This window comes from Engraulis encrasicolus, chromosome 18, assembly GCF_034702125.1.
Source record: "Engraulis encrasicolus isolate BLACKSEA-1 chromosome 18, IST_EnEncr_1.0, whole genome shotgun sequence".
NCBI lineage: Eukaryota > Metazoa > Chordata > Actinopteri > Clupeiformes > Engraulidae > Engraulis > Engraulis encrasicolus.
In genome coordinates this window covers 37,740,279-37,760,278 of record NC_085874.1, presented here as the reverse complement: position 1 = coordinate 37,760,278, position 20,000 = coordinate 37,740,279, and the positions used below count along the sequence as shown (strand labels likewise).

Genomic DNA, 20,000 nt, shown 5'->3' with positions numbered 1-20,000 from the left:
TGTGTGTGTGTGTGTGTGTGTGTGTGTGTGTGTGTGTGTGTGAGAGAGAGAGAGAGAGAGAGAGAGAGAGAGAGAGAGAGAGAGAGAGATAGAGTGTGTCAGAGAAAGAGAGAGAGAGAGAGAGAGAGAGAGAGAGAGAGAGAGAGAGAGAGAGAGAGAGAGAGAGAGAGAGAGACAGAGAGAGAGACAGAGAGAGAGTGTGTGTGTGTGTGTCAGTATGAGTAAGGTAGCCTATAGCATGTGTGTATGTGTATGTTTGTGTTCCCACTGATACACGTAGCTACCCCATGAAGTGAGAGCAAACAATTCTTGCTAAAAAAAAACGGCACTCATGACTGTCATCCAATTGTACCAAAAGAGTCACAATCCTTTTACATGTCATCCAGCAACTTCGAAACCTCTGAGAAGTAATCACTGCTTGGTAGTTAATTATGTCTCTCACCCACAAATGACCTGAGAAAGAGTCACTTGCTGCATTTGCAAAACATATAAAATGAAAAAAAAGCTTTGTCATTATAACATTAATGACAGCTATTACTGTCACTTTACAATGACAGCAGTAACAATGGCAACGCTGTGCTAATAGAAGTGCAGTGATTCTCACTTTTTGGCAACCAGATTACTGTCAAATGTGAAATATGTAATGCCCGAAAGTCCCACAGAGTTAGAACAGCAAGTAAAATAAAACATTAAACTTTATATTGACATGATTACAGTTGTTGCACAGTTACGTCAATACCAATTGCAGTGAAAAGTGGAAAAATAGCCTCTCAACACATTAAAAGGAAAACATCTTCAGCATCTTCATAATATTGAAGGAGAACAAAACAGCTTAAAAGCCACATGAAGATTTAAACATGATATTAGTAAACATTATTACCACTTACCACTTAAGTGTCATGTACTGTATGTGTGTATGTGTGTTCGCACAAGCGCATGTGTTTGCATTTGTATGTGTGTGTGTGTGTGTGTGTGTGTGTGTGTGTGTGTGTGTGTGTGTGTGTGCGCGCGCACCTGCGCGCATGCGTGTGTGTGAATGGATGCGGTGAGGACATGGCTGCTGGCTATAGTAAGGTTGACACTACTTATCCAGTCTATAGCGAAAAGACCAATGCATTTTTCATCACCACTACAGACACCTGCAAGAAACAAAAAGCCAGGCGGGTCCACTACTTTTTTCCATTTTCCCTACTCCCACCTAGTCATTCATTTATTCATAAAACTCTGGATCCCTACTTTGACTTCTCCACCCCCAACTTTCTGGGTCAAGTGCAAGGAAAATTACTCAACTGGAATACGATTCTGTGCATACGTAGTACAATGTGTATGTCTGCCACTGTTCTGTCCCTTTAAATGTATTGTGCGCCTGATGGGTAGTTTGTTTACACAGTAGTTGCCATAGGAACCCTTACGTCAGTTGTCAGAAAAAAACAAAACATTTATCGACTAGATCCTACACGTCTCCTTTCTCTGTCTTATACACCTTGAAAAAACATTGTCTGTAAGACATCTCCTTTAATTATCTCATAATATATCTTTACCCAACTCCATTCTATAAGTCATTTATTTCCATACATTCAATACATTTTCCTTAAAGGGGTATGCCACTATTTTGGGGCTTAATACAGTTAAAATCGTTGGCAAGGGTTTATAAAGGTGGTATAGTGTCTTATTTTTCATGTTAAGCATTGTCTTGCTTTAAGACAAGTTAAAAGAGGGAATATGTCGCTAAGCTAGTGAAAGTCAATGGATCCGTGTAGCATTAAATACAAGTTAAACTTCACTTTTTTACATTATCATGTCATCATTTTTGTGTTATAACCAAAAATGAGTTTCACAAAAACCAGGTTGCAGGTTTACAGTAGGTAAAACTTTGATAGGCAGAAAAATAAAGGTGTATCAACAGTGTATCAAGAATCAACATTATGTTCTACCAATTGAGTGGTAATAAAACTAACCAACCAAGCGCCAAGTCATTTTTTGTCTGGCTGCGTCTCTTCTTTTTAACTCTACCCCCTCCCCTGCCCTCCTCTACCACCACCTTCCCACCACACTGAGCAAGCTGATTTTTCCTTCATTAGTTCTACCTCCTGCTAGAAAAAAGGAAAATGCTAATTAGTGTATCCAGATGGCTAGTATGGTGAGGAAGGAGTGTTTTTTTTTAACTGCCTGAACTTTCGATGCCCAGCTTATTTTTAATAAGGTCCTGATGCTTTATGCCGCAGTACAGACGGCACACTGAAGTCTTCGTTACCCACTATCATCATTTACTGTAACAAAACAACACGCGTCTTTGTGATGCTAACTTGGTCTTACCGTATCATCATGCTAATTCTGGAGCTGCCTGGAACTGCTCAATTCGCCTTTGGCTAAGCCCCGCCCTCTTTAGTTACAGTTGCTAGGTCGGACAGACAAACTTTCAATGCTGAGATATCAGCGTGATTTATGCAGTGACTGCAAATCGCAGCAGTTATTCACTCATAATAAATAAAAAACGCATTCATAGTATTGTGAATATAAGTATTTATTTTCTGAACGGTCATGCGATGCATCACAGCTGTTATGGGCTCTTCTATGGGTATCGATAGGCATTGTAACCAGCACCATGGTAAGCTGAGCTCGCATAGCCTATCTTTTGAGCCCTGACTCAAACTTGCTAGACGAAAACGAAATCACACAACTTAATGGCTGTAGTCATCTTCAAAGCTACCACAGCAATGTGTAACATTAACGTTTGGCGTTTATATCTTCAGTAGCTTAACAAAGTCACGTCCATCAGCTCCTAGTCAAAACACTCCTGCCGTGACCGATAGTTAACTTTGCTAGCGGTGTTTCTTCATTAATTAGGTCAGAAATCCAAAATCCTACTCTGAAACAGGTTCGTGGTTTGCTTACAACCTTACTGAAAAGGGACATGAATGAGATGGTGTCATGATCGGAGCACACAAAGTATGTTTTTGATCCGTGTGCTTTCTAGTCGAGTGTGAGGCTGCCGAGACCCTTCAAGGCAGACTATCCAGCTGCTATATTAGTCCGGTTTTAGGTAAAGAGGAAAGTGATTACCACCTGTTACATCGCGGGGAAAACTTGCACATTTGTCACAAATACCCCAGGCACAATTTCCAATCATATTTTAATAATAATACGACCGTATCTCGCTAACTACTTGAAAACATGCGATTTCAGCATTGAGTTCAATGGAGCGCTGTCAAAACTGTCCGAGGTTTGTCCGAGGTCGTCCTTTTGCTGCGCTGTGATTGGTCAAAAAGCACTTTAGGGCGGGCCTTAGCCAAAGGTGAATTGATAATGGATCACTGTTTGGAGAGCAGCACTATGTTCTCTTGTCTGATTATCATCGTAAACATTTGGTCATGACCTGTAATCTGCACGTGCATCTGCCCCTCCCTCATCCTGCTCTCATTCACTGATTGGTCCTGTTGATTAGTGAAGTGAGTCATCTTGTCACAGAGCCTTGACGTGACATGGAGAGAAGAGTGACTTGATTAGAAGCTTGCATGGCAAGGCCAGACTATCTAACACTGTGCAATCTGCTTCTTGATTCTGATTGGCTGATAGCTGTTTGTAAATCGGGCGTAAACACACACCATTCCAAATGAAGATTCTACGCGTGACTAAGTTGGACGCGACGAGTCTAAGTTGATAATGACAATCTGTTGTAGTTGAGGTAGAGAGTCGGGAAGAAAAGCCCATCTTTGCACCATTTCTGTTTGGGGTGTCAGTGTGATTGCAAAGACACTTCATTCCTGTATGCATCTCAAGTCAAGTCAAGTTGGCTTTATTGTCAATTAATTTACATGCATCTAGTCATCTTTTCAGTCAGTTTTTGTTGCAAAGTTTGTGTCTGGCAGTGCGATGAACATGTACACGCCCAGTAGAGTTACCGCGGTAACCAACCACTTCCTCAACTAAATGACGCGTGGCAAATTAGGCTAATTGTTATTACAGCATTTTAAAAAAAAGTTTGTCAGCGATTAAGTGTAACAGTGTTAGATAAGGAAGGAATAAACCACTTGAGTCCATGGATTTGTGTTTGATTCCCCTTTACTCGTTATAAATCGAATACAAACACCAAGCCTCTCATGGCTTATTGCTTAAATGACATACTAAAGCAGCCGTGGCCTAGTGGTTAGAGCGTTGGTCTTTCAATCTAGGGGTTACAGGTTTGAATCCCCCCTGACCTCTCTCTACACCTCCATCCATGGCTGAAGTGCCCTTGAGCAAGGGATCTAACCCCACATTGCTCCCAGGACTGTAATCAATACCCTGAAGAATAATAACTGTAAGTAGCTTTGAATAAATGAAAGCGTCAGCTAAGTGCAATGTAATGGAATTTCCACCATTCATAATACCATGGCCCACTTTGAAATGTCTATGGGACACCAGGGCTTGAATTCCAACTACTATTGATTTTTTTTTCTTTGACCAAAGGGAGACTTCTGACAAATAAAACTTGAGATGATACTCAATAATAGCAGTATCAGTAACATCAGTTGATTTGTTTTTATATTTCCTTTTTGTGCATTTGGAAATTGGCCTCTGTAAACATAGTGCCGTTCATCGGTTTGAGCACATCTGATTGAGCACAGCTGATCTAGTCATTTCGTGACATGTATTGTGAAGCTTTTCTGAATATCATCCTGCTGCTCCTTCGTTCCCATCCCATCCCATCCCATGTGTATTGGCTGTGTATTGCTTCTTTCCCCACTAGACGAAACAGCAGTCTACAGTGTCATTTTTTTCCATGACTGCAACGCAGCCACACTTATTTTCAATCCACATGAGCATGGCTACCACCAAATCCACCATCACTGCTGCATCTAGGGCTTACTGCTTACTGCGGGTTCCCACTTTTGAAGTATTTCTCAAAGATTGAGATTCAAAATAATCCCTCCTGGGCATTCCTCAGGAGCAGTCGTCCCCATCACCCACCCACCCCCAACCCCCCACCCCCACCCCAAACACACACACACACACACTCAAACACCTCACACACACACACACACACGCATGCGCATAGAGGTGGCGTCCTCAAACATAAGCAGGACTGCCTAAGTCCCCAAACTAGACTGAGGGCCTATGGTTGAGTCATAGAGAGCTTTGACAGCACAACATGAGTGTATTAGCAACCAGTGCTGAGTCTCAGTCTCAGTCTCTCTCTCTCTCTCTCTCTCTCTCTCTCTCTCTCTCTCTCTCTCTCTCTCTCTCTCTCTCTCTCTCTCTCTCTCTCTCTCCCTTCCTCGTATTCACTTTACTCTTTCAGTCAGGCTAAAATAGCAATAAAATCAACTCCAGCATTCGAATTATAAACAAACAAACAAACAAACAAACAAACAAACAAACAAACAAGTCAACTGGGATGGGTATCCATGATAGTAGCCTACATATACAGTAATTACTTTGGCAACATTTTTAAAGCAGCCCCGAGAGGAGGAGAGATAAAATAAGCAGTTCATGAATGCATCAGTCCCGTTTAAAGCCAGCCATCTTTACAAGAACACCCATGAGATTAAATTTCAGAAACCTCCTCTTCTAAACACACAGCTTGGTGTAGAATGCTTTGGAATGCCACTATTTAATCTTCACTTGAGGGCATGACATAAATTTACATTATGTTTAAAATATATGTTCTTTTTTTTCTTGTATAGCTCCTGAAGGAGCACTACAGTACATGTTGCGTAACAGGCATTTTAGTCGGTCATTTTCCTTGCTGTGGAAATGGGAAAAGGACACACAGCATACACAGTGAACAAACTAGTGTTTATATGAACTCCTATCAAATTGTTGGTCTGAACTGGACTTTGAAGAGTTGAAATTAACACCATATAACATCTGGTCCTTTGGTCAATGTAAACACAATGTAGGATAACTGTGAAGAAGGCACATTGCGTCCAAACGTCAGTCTTTATGCTTACGCCACAATAAAACAACTAAGGGCCTTTCCCATCACTAATCTCTACCCCTACCCCTACGCCTTCCCCATGCCCCTCGTGCTTTCAAACCAAGCTGTAAGGTATAGGGCTTGAAACGCAACCGCTACGAATTTGGATACCCCTTCAACAATCATGGAATGACACTCACAGCTGTCACTAATTCCATGCATTAGGTTGACGTTAATAGCGATTTTTTTTCATGTGCGTTTCACGGAGAAAAGGGCCATCACACATTAGGACAATGTTAAACTTAGTACAATGGAATGATTGTTACCATTTAAAAATTGGCGAAAATACTTAAACTTGTGTGCTGTTGTGGGTGCTGCGGCTTGCCGCCAATTTTTAAATGAATTCGCAATGCATCCAGGGAAACCTGTCGTAGCCCTCCGTCGTGGAGTCTGGTGTTGGAAAATCTCCGCGCGGAGGGGTGGAAAGCCCTTCGCCGTACCCCTACCCATCTGTCTGAACGTGAATCGGGATGCCACTACCCCTACACGTGGACCCGCAAAACGGAGGCAAAGGGGAAAGGCGTAGGGCTAAGGGGTGTAATGGGACTCACCGTAAACACTATCTGAGTGCTCCAGTGGTCCCTGGCCTAGTCTTTCTGAAGTGGACCAGTTTGTTTTCCATCCTATTACTAATGTTGTAATTATGTTGTACTTCTACTCCTACTTTACACAAGTCTGCAGTATAACCAGCGTAACCACAACCAAACTGGGCAGCGTGGTCTTTAACCGTTTCCTCAGATTGCAGGTGAGGATGAGGATCTTGGGATGATACCATGGCAACCACCAATCACAATCCCATGATCACATAATCAAAATTCAACCCTAATCTGATCTGGGCTCTTACCCATTTGTGCATGTTGTACATACACAGTATAACAGAGTTGTATAAAGTAGGCATAGAAGTGTTGTTATGGATGTAATTACAACACCAGTAGTATGATATTACAGTGCATAGTTGCAGATGTAACACCCTACTACTACTGTAGTGTTGTAGGCCTAATTAAAAATGTGAACAGTACTTCTTTTCCTACACAAGTCTGCAGTGTAACCAGTGGCGCCACAATCAAACTGAGCTGCATGTTTTTTCCCCTTTTCCTCAAGTTGCAGGTGAGGATGATGTTCCTGGGATGAATACTTTACCATGGTAACAACCAATCACAATCACATAATCATAATCCAACCCTAATCTGATCTGGGCTCTTCTTACTCATGTTGTCCACAGTATAACCAGAGATTCTTTAAGTATATAGAGATATGCCAACATAATAGGTTTCTATGGGCACCTAACGCGACCAGGTTCCGGTCTGCCTAAAGGGCTGTGTCATAATGCTCCTACAATGAATAGAACAGTCCTTAGGTCTGCCTAGGTCTGCCTAAGGGGGGCCATAATAGAACCAGGAAACAATGGGCCAATGGAACCTCTCTCTCTCTACTCTCTCTGGTATAACAGAGTTGTATGAAGTAGAATTAGAAGTGCTGATATGGATGTAATTACAACACCAGTAGTATGGTACTACATAATTGCAGATGTAACACCCTACTACGTAGTGTTGCAATTAAAAATGTGAACAGCACTTTGACTTCTACTTATACTACAAGTCTGAAGTGTAACCAGTGGAACCACAATCAAACTGAGCAGTGTGGTCCTTACCCGTTTCCTCAGGTTGCAGGTGAGGATGAGGTTCCTGGGATGAATACTCTTTTGAAAGTCACTTTGGTTATAAAGTCTGCCAAATGCAATGTAATGCAATGTAATGAATACCATGGTAACTGCTCTGCAGTATACACAAGTTCTAAATTTTATGTTTTCCCCTGGCTGCATGAGCCTAGCTGCGCACAACTCAACCTCTGACTGTTGGAAACCGCTGTTGGTCAAAAAAATTAGCTCACGTGGTTAGCTGCCAGTGTTTTGCCCCTCCTCATAATATCGTGTTTACAAACACTTCAAACCCATGTATAACCACTGCAGTGTAATGGTAAATAAATGGTGAACTGAGCACCGTGTTCCTTACCCGTTTCCTCAGGGTGCAGGTGAGGATGAGGTTCCTGGAGAAGGAGTTGGCGAAGGCGGTGTAGAACTCCAGCACCTTGAGCAGAGGCTCCCGGCGGATCACGTGCAGGTCGCAGTAGGTCAGCGCCCGCACGTTGGCACAGGAGTGCGCCAGCGACGACTCCTTCCAGAACACGTCCCCAAACACGTCGCCTTTACCTGCACACGGGAGCACAAACATGCAGTATGTAATACACCTTATTATGCACGGTTACAACGGTGGCACTTTTATTTGCTAAATCAGAGTTGAATAAAGTAGAAGTAGAAGTACTCTTACAGATGTAATTACAACACAACTCCCATTGTGAGTGAAACAGTGAACACTGCACACAACAAAATTGCATTTATGCCTCACCCTTGCAAAGGGGGAAGCCCTCAATGGCGCCCCAAGGGAGCAGTGCAGCAGGACAGTAACATGCTCAGGGTACCTCGTGGAGGAGGGTGGGGGAGAGCACTGGTTAACTAGATTGCATTCTCGCAGAAAATGCTGGAAGCGGGCATGCCTTTTGGGGCAGAGCTGAGCAGTTTTATTTTTGATATCTATACATGAAGTACTACTGTGAAAACAAAGCTAAAAAAAATGTGGGAAAAATCCATACACACAGTCAGAAGTTATGGGCCAAATAATTCAGTCATCTTGAATTCAGCCATCTTGAAAGTGTTGGAGGTCCGCGTTTCGGGGATATATTAAATAACATAAATGCTATTTTAAGTTGGCTAAGGAACACTGCATATGATATAATTTGAAAATCAACATGGGGCCAAGTGGGATTCAAACTCACAACCTCCATATCTCTAATCCAGCACCTTTTCCACTGAGCCAAGCAGTTGACTGTCATGAGCATTCCAGCAAGACAATATCACATTGCAATGGGCTGTGCAATAGAATTCTAGAATTGTAGTGCAGGTGCTCGTTAAGAATAGAATGTTGAGAGAATGTGACAGTTGAGATGGAACCCTTTATTGGCAGCACCTGTTCTGATTCTCTGTATGGCAGTTAATATTGTACTCTAAGGCAGAGGGCAGAATCACAACAGTTTCTAGTTTTTAGCTCGCTGTTGTTTAAAAAGTAAAAAGAATTGGCACATGTCCTTTTCACAGATTGGAGTCACACCCGTGATCTTTCTAACAGTCCTTGAATTAAGTTTATAGGTTAAACAGTTCAGTCACAAATCGACCTTTTGTGGCAGATGCGCTGACCTCTTCAGAGAGGCACTTCAAAAATGAATAGGAAACAGCCATTGGGTCAGCCCAGCCATTTTTACACCTGCCATTTAAAAAGTAATGGGAGTTGGGACATGATATTTTCACTGTTTGGAGTAATCTTCCAGAGCTCGCTAACAACGCTTCAACTAAACTTCTAGGTGAAAGTGTTGATGTTTTATGAACAAAAAAGCTTCCTACACTCTGATCCCTAAAGTGGCGGAACCTTCATTCATGAGCATTCTACCATTGTTTTCTATGGGGACCCAAACTTGCACAAAATTGCCGAAAACGAAAAAACGACAAGAGACACGGACACGCTATAGCAGAACAAATGATCTCCAAGCCGAGCCGGTTGTTTTAGTGTTTGAACAGTGTCTCTATCTCGAAAGGCCTAGTAGGAATTTTCTATTTTTACTGACTTGCACAAGAGAAACAAGTAAGCATAAACTGTACTTAGAGATTACTATAAGCGTGGCAAGCCCGCTTAATTACTGCCCCCACAAACCTGGCAGGTCGGGAGTCGAACCGGCAACATTTGGGCTTCAAGTCTGACACCTTAACCGCATACCCATGACTGCCCTAATTCTTATGCATGGTTACAAGGGTGGTGGTATTATTATTAGCTAAATCACTCATCAGCTAATTCAGAGCGAACAAAGCGGCGGAAGTCATTATTTCACTATGGAGGGCACGCGACCAGTGCTTCCAAAGCGAATTCCCCACGAGAGAAGCGAACTGAGCGACCAAAACGAATTTTAACGATTAAAAGTCATCTAATGAGCTATGATGCGGTTGGGCGAAAACCAATTGGAACGTTCATATTTCCGAATGTCCCAGGCTGTCAAGCCAGAGCCGTTATGTGATTTGCTAAATCAAACATGTCAATTCTGCGTCTGGAGCGAATACAGCAAATTCAAGGCAAAACTTCTTCTGCTACCCACGCAACCAGGCAGCGTACTTCGCTCTTGGTCTGGAAGCGCTATGGGCCTAACTGGAACAAGCCGACATGAAATGCAGTGAGAGCATCAAAAAAACTTTGAAAAGGGATAAGGTCAGTAGGCTTCGTAATGAGGTGGATAGGCACCAAGGTGTAGAAGAGCCATTGGAGGTCGAACAATGTTAGACAAGTCTGGCATATCCGTCCATTATACTATGTACAGTAAATGCAGATGCATTAGGTCTGTCGGACTCTTCGCAAATGGTTAAAAGTGTCAGGTAGACTATGTATAATACAATGTAACGCAATATATAATATATTTCCTTTCTATGTGCTTTGATTTGATGTGGATTGCAGGAGATTAGGAACTAAAGCTCAGAGCTCAGAGAGGTACGGATCAGCTGGTCTCAGTTCAGAGAACACATTTCATTATGCAAGTACGGTGGACTGTTCCTTTCGGTAAGACTGTAAAAGTAGAGACATAACAATTTCAACTTCTCAACACAAGAAGCTGTATTTCACTTGAACGCTGCCAAGTGCCAAGGAGATGTGTGTGTGTGTGTGTGTGTGTGTGTGTGTGTGTGTGTGTGTGTGTGTGTGTGTGTGTGTGTGTGTGTGTTTGTGTGTATTTGCGTGTATTTGTGTGTGTGCCTGCGTGTGTGCGTGTATGTTATTTTGGACCATAACCATTAAACCAGCATGTTACCCTTTAGTCAAGCTATGTGGTATTTTACATAATTGAGTGCAGCATGCACTGTATTTCACTTGTTTTAATGTTAAAGGTTCCTCAACTGTGAGTGTGAACTTTAAGAAAACTTTAAGAACTTTAAGAAAAACCTTTTGAAAAACATACAGCACTGCCGCACTTATTACCTGAGCTACTATTAACAGTTATTATATGGTGTGACGTCATCGGTCGAATGCTCCATTCATTTCAACGGGGCTCCCCAACGTTCGCACGTCTGTTATTTTTCGATAACGGACGGGTTGGTCTATAACAGATTGCTGTCAATGGCAACGAGACTTTTCACTGCTGCGACTTTTCAACAAAACTCTAATCAGCTGCTGGGATAGACAACACCTGTTGTCCTGGCTACCTAGCTGTTGCCTAGCGGTGTTCCACAACGGCTGTTTTGTTTTTGCGCAGCAACAATCTTTTGCCCCGCTCCGCGTCGGGGTCTAAAGATTCTCTCAGTCGTGCTGCTATTCCACGGTAGCGACCTTCTCGCCGAACGTTAACCCTTACTTAAAGCACCTCACTCAGCAATACTGCGTGATCATTTGCTTCTGTTATGATGGCTATTCCTCTGCTGTGTGCTATGTCGGGTTGTTGTTTTTAATAAGTGCAGGCAGGGCCGCTGACATATTTGGCCCGGCTCAGGACCAAGTCATCTGAAAGGCCCCCAGCCGATCAATGTAATGAGGACCAAACCAAACCAAATGGCCAAACCAAATGTGGACCCCCGCCCCACACACACACACACACACACACACCCTTCCCTGAGTGCAGGTTAAACAAGGAATTCGGCTGCTTGGCAGGATTTAGGCGGCTAGGCTACCGCTACCCTGAGCCCTTTGATGAGTGGGCATTATTAGTAAACACAGCAGGGGGACCCAGTGGGAGAGCTTGGCCAATTAGCTATCCACATGCCCCCACTTTATGGCCCTTTTCTCCCCTAATCATTAATACAACAACAACAGGAATGAAAAATACATGATATGAAAAGGGCCATTAAAGGAAGCAATGCGGAAAAGTCCTTCTCGAAGATACACTACAGTACACTCACCAACCACTTTATTGGACACAACTTACTGGTCCTGGGTTGGACCGCCTTTTGCCTACTGAGCTACATTAATAGGTAAACGTCTGCAACAATACTAGGGTACGCTGTGGCATTCCAACAAAGCTCAAATGATATAAAGAGGCCCAAATTGAACCAAGACAATATCCCACACCATTACACCACTGTCGATAGAAGGTAGGGTGGTTGCATGTTTTCTTTCATGTTGTTGGCGCCAAAAGCTGACTATAGGCAACATTTTTCCAATCTTTTATTGTCCAATATTGGTGAGCCTGTGCGAATAATACGTGTCTACGTGCCTAAATGCATTGAGTTGCTGCGATGTGATTGGCACACAGATTAGGTGCCTTGCTCAAGAGCACTTCAGACATGTACAGAGGTGTAGTAGGGAGAAGTAAGGGTGGGATTCGAACCTGTAACCCTCTGATATCACTGTCAGACCACCGACCATAGACCAGCATTAGGCCATCGCTGCCCCACGAGGGGCAAAACAAAACAAGGCACAACACAATCCTAATTATATATCATAAACAATTTTTCACTACATTCAGAAGAAAGAGGACAGACCAAAATCAATAGTAACCGAGGTGATCTAGAGTATTTGCTCTCCGCATATTCTCCTGGGATATTGATCATAGCTGACAAATGCCTACTTCAAAGGAGGCGAGAAGAAGATTTGTTTCCATATCGAAATCTGATAAGCCATTCATGTACAGGTCAAGGGCTGGGACTGGAGTGAGACTACATCTAGCATAGTGTTTCTCAACGGAGGCGGTACAGCCCCCCAGGGGGCATTGGGGAGCCCTAGGGGGGCGCTGAGAAGGACACAGCTGAGAGGCGGGGCTTATTTCCCATTGGGGGGCATTAGTCTATTTCATTTTTCAATACTAAGGGGGGCGTTGGTAGGCTTATGATGAGGTCAAGGGGGTGTTGGGAGGCTTTTGGTGAGGCCAAGGGGGGATTTGTTCATAAAAAGGTTGAGAATCACTGATCTAGCATAAAGTTCTTTGAAGAGAGGCAGCGTGTAAGCAGTGAAAACCAGGGGCCTCATAATATAACTGTGCGGAAGAAATGCGCCAAAAGATGGCGCACGCACGAAACTCAGGATGTGCGTGCGCAAGAAAATATTCAGATTTATAAAGCATGGCGCACGCACGTTCCACGTCGATTTCCCTTTATAAATCCCAACTGACTCTGAAGTTGCGGCATATGTGCGCACCTGTGGACACACCCATAATTATCTATGAATATTCAGTGAAACGCCCAAAATGAATATTTATATCTGTGCACGGCGTGCGGAAAGCAGATGAGATAGCCTATTTACCACATGTGGAGCAAACCGTTTTATTAGATAGGCCTAGAGAACGTTGGGCAATGTGGAGCAGTTAAGTTTGGGAAGTGTACAAAAAACAAAATCCCTCGAATTGCAGCATGTGGACGGTTATGTTCGCAAAAGTCACGCTATACCAGAAATAAAAATAAATAAAATAAGTATGGCACGGACATGAACCTGCCAAGTCATGGACATGTAGTAATTGAGTTGTGAACAAGGGGAAAAATAGCTGCGTCAAGGGAACATCTCACATGGCATGTCCCCATGTGAAATTCACCGGTAGAAAATCTATTCGCCGTCTCATCGCACCTCATATGCACTGGGTTTACAGTTTGTCACTACGCGCAGCTGTCTGCTTTCAGTTCAAAGCGACGCCCCAACTGTCGATCGACACATCCACAGACAGCATGACATCTATGGGCATTTTCTAGTCTGTATTTATTTAATGTGTGTATTATAAACGTGCATTATCAGTCTATTAAGCCAGCAGTCTTAGAAATGCACACCTCTGCTCATTTGCTGACGAACCGCATGAAAAAGAAATGGCATGCAACAACAGAAACGCAGCTGTCCTCAGTATGGCACTTGGCTGTATGCTTGTCTGTATGCCGAATGGCTGAGAAAATCAACCATTATCTTTCTATTAGTAGGCCTGCAGCTGCACGTGGGACTCGAGCAGATGATTCTGCACCTGGCTTAAATGTTGGCGTAATTCCTTGCAGAGTCGGAACGCACACACGAGTATAGCCTACAGATATACTGGAAAGGTCTGTGAGTGATTAGGGTATTTCCAAATGTAATGTACCCTGAATATAAAATTCGAAGCGTCGCTTACTTCCTTACAAAACATGCATGTGACTATGGATAGGCCAGGTAGGCCTACTATTTATTTTCCACCATTACCAAACAAATAACAATCACGTTTTTCGTTGCGAAATGGATTAATGTTAAAGTGGCTATCGTGACACGTGACCTCCGTTTTTTCCCCTACCAATTTCGGGTCGTTCTTCCAGCTACCTCCCGAGGTCGCGCTTTCCGCGTTTGGTCCTTTGTTTAGGGCGTACGCATGGGTAAAACTTTGCGTGGAGCTGCGCATGTTTACCGCCAAGTTCTTTTTCTATAAATACCAAACCTTGCGGTGAACTTGGCGTGCGCAGTCTTTTGTGCGTACGCACCCGTTATAAATGAGGCCCCAGAACTCTTGAAATTAACACCTGCAAACCTGCCAAATGTCGTTTGGGTGGTAGAAAAGAAAACTCACTAGCCACTTTGATCCATTAGTGAGTGTGTACTGAATTTGGCTAGTGAGATTATCTACCAGCCATTTTGGGTGGTGATGAAAAAAGTTAATTTTAGAGCCCTGGTGCGGACGATTGGGGGGGTGCGGTGCGGGGTGTGTGTGTGGGCAGAATTGGGTTGTCTTCACATTGTGTGTATTGGGTGTGGGGGCCTGGGCCTGGGCCTTGCCAAAACAAGTATGTGCTGGAGACGAGTTCCACTGTGCCTCTTTTCCACTGTCGGTTTCATGGTCAACCTACAACTCGACACAGCGCGATTCGGACGGCACTTTTTGATCATCGATTGAGCTGTGTCGTGCCCAATCAAAAAGCAAAAAGTGGCGGCCGAGTCGCATGGTGTCGAGCTGTAGGCCGACCATAAAACCGACAGTGGAAAACAGGCACAGGACGACAAAGAAATTTCATTGGATCAGTGCTGGATCCATGTTTTTCCACTCACAGCTTCACAAGCTACTCAGGGATCAGGGTGCATTTTAAGATTTGTGGAGCTGCCCTACTCGCAGTCGGCCAGAACCATCAGGATCATAGGATTTTCAGAAATGTGACGTAGTCAAAGTTTACATGTAGTAGGAGAAGAACAATGAACATCATACACAGCCACATTAATGCGATAGGTATAAACCTATGCTTTGTTAGCATCATTTAGTGCAGTAATCACAAAGCTGTTTTTCATCCAGTTTAGTGCTTGGCTTGCCTGTGAAGTCTGTTTTGACCGATATTTATTCCTGGTCTGGTCCAGCTTGAGGTTCGACTCAAAATGAATTTCTCAACTTGTTTTTTTGTAAATAATGTCATTCATCTTGACATATTCTAATTCAGTACTTCCACCACAAGTGTGTTTCCATACACCCTGGCTCTTGTTCAGTACAATAATGCCAGCAAGCATCCCTTCAATGTGCTACAGTAAGAACGCTGATGTATTCTGCCTAGCCAAACGCCATGCTGACAACACAGTTTAAGCAAAGGGCATGGAAGGCTTTGGGGTATGCAGACGCTGCATCGAGAGTTTGTTGGGCAGCACAAAAATTGGGGCACAGCACAGGTCTATACTTCTACGCCAATGTAGTATAGCAGAAGACCTTTGAGATTAACACATAATTTTATGCAATGCTTTGCCTTTATTTAAAGGACCACTTCAGTCAATTTCAATATGCTGTTGTATTGCTCACGCTACCCTTGACTTGTCAGTACCCGGTGATGCCACATTTTTCGGCTCAGCCCTTTCTGAGATATGAGCTATTCTATTGGGAGCAGCGTTTGTTTACATTTTTTTGTGATTCACTATGTTTGTTCACATTTTTTTAAAAGTGAGCATAGCCCTACTCCAAATATTTTGCCAAAAGGTACCGCTGTTTGCTAGTTGTCTGCTGATGTTGTATAACCTTTTGGTTGTTTTTGGGAATGAATAAAAATGTTTTTTTTTAATGTAAACAAAGTGCTGCCCCATTAGGACCAGGACCAGGGGTCCGTATCTTGAAAGCGTCTTTGCTAACGTCCTTCGTAAGAGCGACTCAACTCTCACCACTAAATCCAACGGAAAGGTAAGACGGTCTTAAGACGGTTAGCAACGACAAGAATTGAGAAACGGACCCCAGGATCTCGGAAAAGGCTGAAGAAGGAGGAAAAAAAAATATCAGGTACTGACAAGTCCAGGGTAGTGTGAGCATTACAACTGCATGTTGAAATTGACTGAAGTTATCCTTTAAGTATAGAAACACCATGAAAGGAATACAGTCTCTATGCATTCTAGAGTAATGTGCTAATTTGCAAAATCCAAAATTCTATAGTCTCTATCTCCTAATAACCACAAACAAACAAAAGACCACAATCGCACAGTCTCTGGATGAAGCCTCATCTCTACAATCTTGGTACATTCACTGTGACAAGGCATGCCCCTTGACCCCCTGCTCACAGAGACTCCAGTTACATTAACATGCTCAAGCCACAATGTGTGCAAACACAAAGGAAGCAGCCAGAATAAATTCATTCTCACCCCGAAGACAAAGTGGACATTCATTCATGCATGTCTCTCTCTCTCTCTCTCTCTCTCTCTCTCTCTCTCTCTCTCTCTCTCTCGCTCTCTCTCTCTCTCTCTCTCTCTCTCTCTCTCTCTCTCCTCTCTCTCTCTCTCTCTCTCTCTCTCTCTCTCTCTCTCTCTCACCGTACAAATACTTACACACACACACACTCTCCCTCTCTCTCTCTCTCTCTCTCTCACAGTTTCTCTACTATAAGCACCTAGTCATCTGGTTTATCTGGGTATCTTACTCTCTCTCTCTCTCTCTCTCTCTCTCTCTCTCTCTCTCTCTCTCTCTCTCTCTCTCTCTCTCTCTCTCTCTCTCTCTCTCTCTCTCTCTCTACTATAAGCACCTAGTCATCTGGGTAGCAGTGGCCCAAGTGGTTAGGGAGGTGGCCTTGGGATCAGAGGGTTGTAGGTTTGAATCCCACCCCCTCCCCACACATGCATCCATAGATGAAGTGCCCTTGAGCAATGCACCTGACCCCACATTGCTCCAGGAACTGTCACCAAATACTCTGTAAATAATTGTAACTCGCTTCGGATAAAAGCTTCAGTTAAGTGTAATGTAACGCATGGTATTATCTTACCGAGGATGGCGATGACCTCATCATCCTGGATGACCTCAAGAGAGCCCGAGACGACAAAGCAGAGGGTGTCCACGCTCTCCCCGGCGTGGAAGATGAGGTCGCCGGGCGCACAGTGCGTCGTCTGGAACTCCACGGCCAGAGAGCGCAGGCAGCCGTCGCTAGCCAGCCGGAACGCCGGGTGCTCGTTGAACACCTGCCGGTTCAGGTGGACGCAGATGTCAGCCCGCATGTCTTTGGGACATATGGAGAGGACCTGTGGAGGAGGAGAGGAGAGGCACCAAAGGTGAGGGGATGAGGATGTGTTCAGGTAGCCTGATTATCATCGACTTTCAAATCTCTTCGAAACTTGGTCTGACCAAAACCATAACAGTTAACATTTCCCAAATGGCATCGTCGACCTGCCTTTGCTAACGGTTGTATGCTTCCCGACAAAGGGGGAGGAGTTCCCGATTTTTTGGGAGCTCAGAAACGATATTATATTGCTCTTGGCCTGACTAAAAGCAACGCTGTAGGTGTTGCGTCACTGGGAGGGCACGGCCTGGCTAGTGTTCGGGCAGCCATGGCCTAATGGTTAGAGAGGTGGACTTAAGATCAGAGGGTTGTAGGATCAAATCCCACACGTACTGCTCCCTACACCTCCATCCATGGCCGAGGTGCCCTGGAGCAAGGCACCTAACCTCACATTTCTCCAGGGAGTGTAACCAACATACTGATAAAAGCGTCAAGTGTAATGTAATGTGTGTTTGTTTATGTATTTACTTGTGTATTTACTGTATGTACATGTATTTTTGCCATGAGCGGAGTGCCACACTAAATGAAAATGCAGTCGGTCCAAGAGGACGCAGATGTCCACCCACATGCCTTTGGAACATATGGACAGGACCTGTGGGAGAGGAAGCAAACAGTGAGGAGGCGAGGATGTGGGTCAGTTTAAAACTGCTGAGGCCTGTGATGTGTGTAGGGCACACTGGAGTAGCTGCCAACAATACAGCCCGGTACTGCAGTTTCCTACAGTGCACCAAGGATACAGGTGTTGCAGTTTTCAAACAGTGCACCGCATTAAACCCAAAACTTAATACCAAAGATCCTCCCACAGCGCTCTCTGCTGCTACAGTACATTAACCATTTCAAAACTTCCCTATCCAGCAAGACTTACAGTACACTCTCTCCAACTGTGCATGCACACACGTCACTCTGTCTCCAGTGTCTGCCTTTGTTTCTGTAGTTATTTACTTATCTTCCTTGTTATTTATTTATTCATGTCCATGAGTGGAGTGGCGTGCTAAATTAAATAAACATGGCCGCTGCAGAGAGGTTGCAGAGAAGTTCAAGACAGGGACGGCAGCATGCTTTGATGCCTCCTTATTACCGCGGCATGGGGAAAATAAATGGAATAAAGCATCGGATCGAGCTGTGCTGCTGGTATTTGCAAATGTCAATTTGCCAGAGCACATGAATATTTCATTGCTTCTTTTTTTGGTGTTTTCTTTACTGGTGCGAATAGCGAAATAAATTCCGAGTGAGCATGCATACACATTTCTTGCTTTATACAACAATATAAAGATGGAAAATATTTAATTTCTGCAGAAGAATCACATAACGTGCATCGCTTGTTCATTTGCCCATAAATGCAATACATTTGTTTATCACACCTGGCCAGGTAGTTTCTAGTGGCCAGTGCACAATTAAGACTCGACTTTTTCAGCATTTACTATAGAGCACACAGCCTCCATTGTCGGCCAATCTTTCGGTTCACTCATTGGTTCACTCACTTTCGTAAGGTATGGGTAGCTGTATTTCTCACATTTCTCTCTCAAGTCATTGTTTTTTCTTTCCTTGATATTGGCTCCTAATCATGGAAATACATGGCCATAATCTCCATCTCTGTGTTTTGTTTTAATTCACACAACTTCCTTCCAACCACAACAAAATTGCAGTTCCCGTGATCATGTGACTTCATATCAGGTACTGTATAACTCACTGAGTTGATCATACAAAAGCTAGCGACTGTACAATAAGGTCCTTGATAAGCTTGCCGTGAGCCTTAAATTATGCAAACCACCGCGTGCGACCAACTGCACATACTTGCTTTAGAAGCAGTACCAACACGCACAATACTGCCGGTATCATTCAGGGGGCAGCGAGAGAGAGAGCAGCATTGCGATCCGGAAATTCAGAGACCTTCCTCCATGTACCAAAAAGAAAAGAAAAAAGAAGGAAAAGTTGGCTTCGGAAAAGGCAATATGCTTAAAATAAAGCAACTTTAAAAAGTGCAGTACAGTATACAGGAGTTCTGACACTAATTGCAATGAGCCATTGTTTCTTATAGTAGTATATTGTCCCATCAGCAACGGACTATACTAATTCTACCAGTTGATGGATTACATCTGAGGTGACACACACGCACGCACACTAGGGGTGGTACGGTTCACAAAATTCACGATTCGGTTCATATCACGGTGTCAAGGTCACGGTTTTCGGTTCTCTACGGTTCTTTTTTTTAGTTCATGATAAATTATGCACTGGGAATATTAAACAATTATATAACTGCAGTTATAAAGTGATGTATAGGCTTATTGTATGTGAAGATGGTGTGATTTTAATTGTGTCATCCTCTGATTGGTCTTATACGCTAATGTTTTAATCAGAGAGACTGGATAAGATACTCCTAGAATGTCTGTTTTACATATTTTTCTGGGCAGTACATGAATTGCGGTTTGCGACGGATTGCACGGTTCGGTTCGATATGTGTGTGAATTGTACGGTTTCGGTTTTCGGTGCGGTTTGTGCCATCCCTAACTCACACTC

The 20,000-nt window shown here is 43.6% G+C and overlaps 1 protein-coding gene across 1 annotated transcript in view; it reads right to left on the bottom strand.

Moving 5' to 3' along the window:
- Positions 1 to 20,000, bottom strand: part of kcnh5a (potassium voltage-gated channel, subfamily H (eag-related), member 5a) — a 239,568-nt gene that overhangs the window by 39,344 nt on the left and 180,224 nt on the right. Inside the window, exons 12-13 of the mRNA XM_063222171.1 lie at positions 17,193 to 17,445; positions 7,972 to 8,168 (exon numbers count right to left, since the gene is read on the bottom strand). Coding sequence (XP_063078241.1) covers positions 7,972 to 8,168; positions 17,193 to 17,445 — 450 coding nt within the window. The remainder of the gene's footprint in view (positions 1 to 7,971; positions 8,169 to 17,192; positions 17,446 to 20,000) is intronic.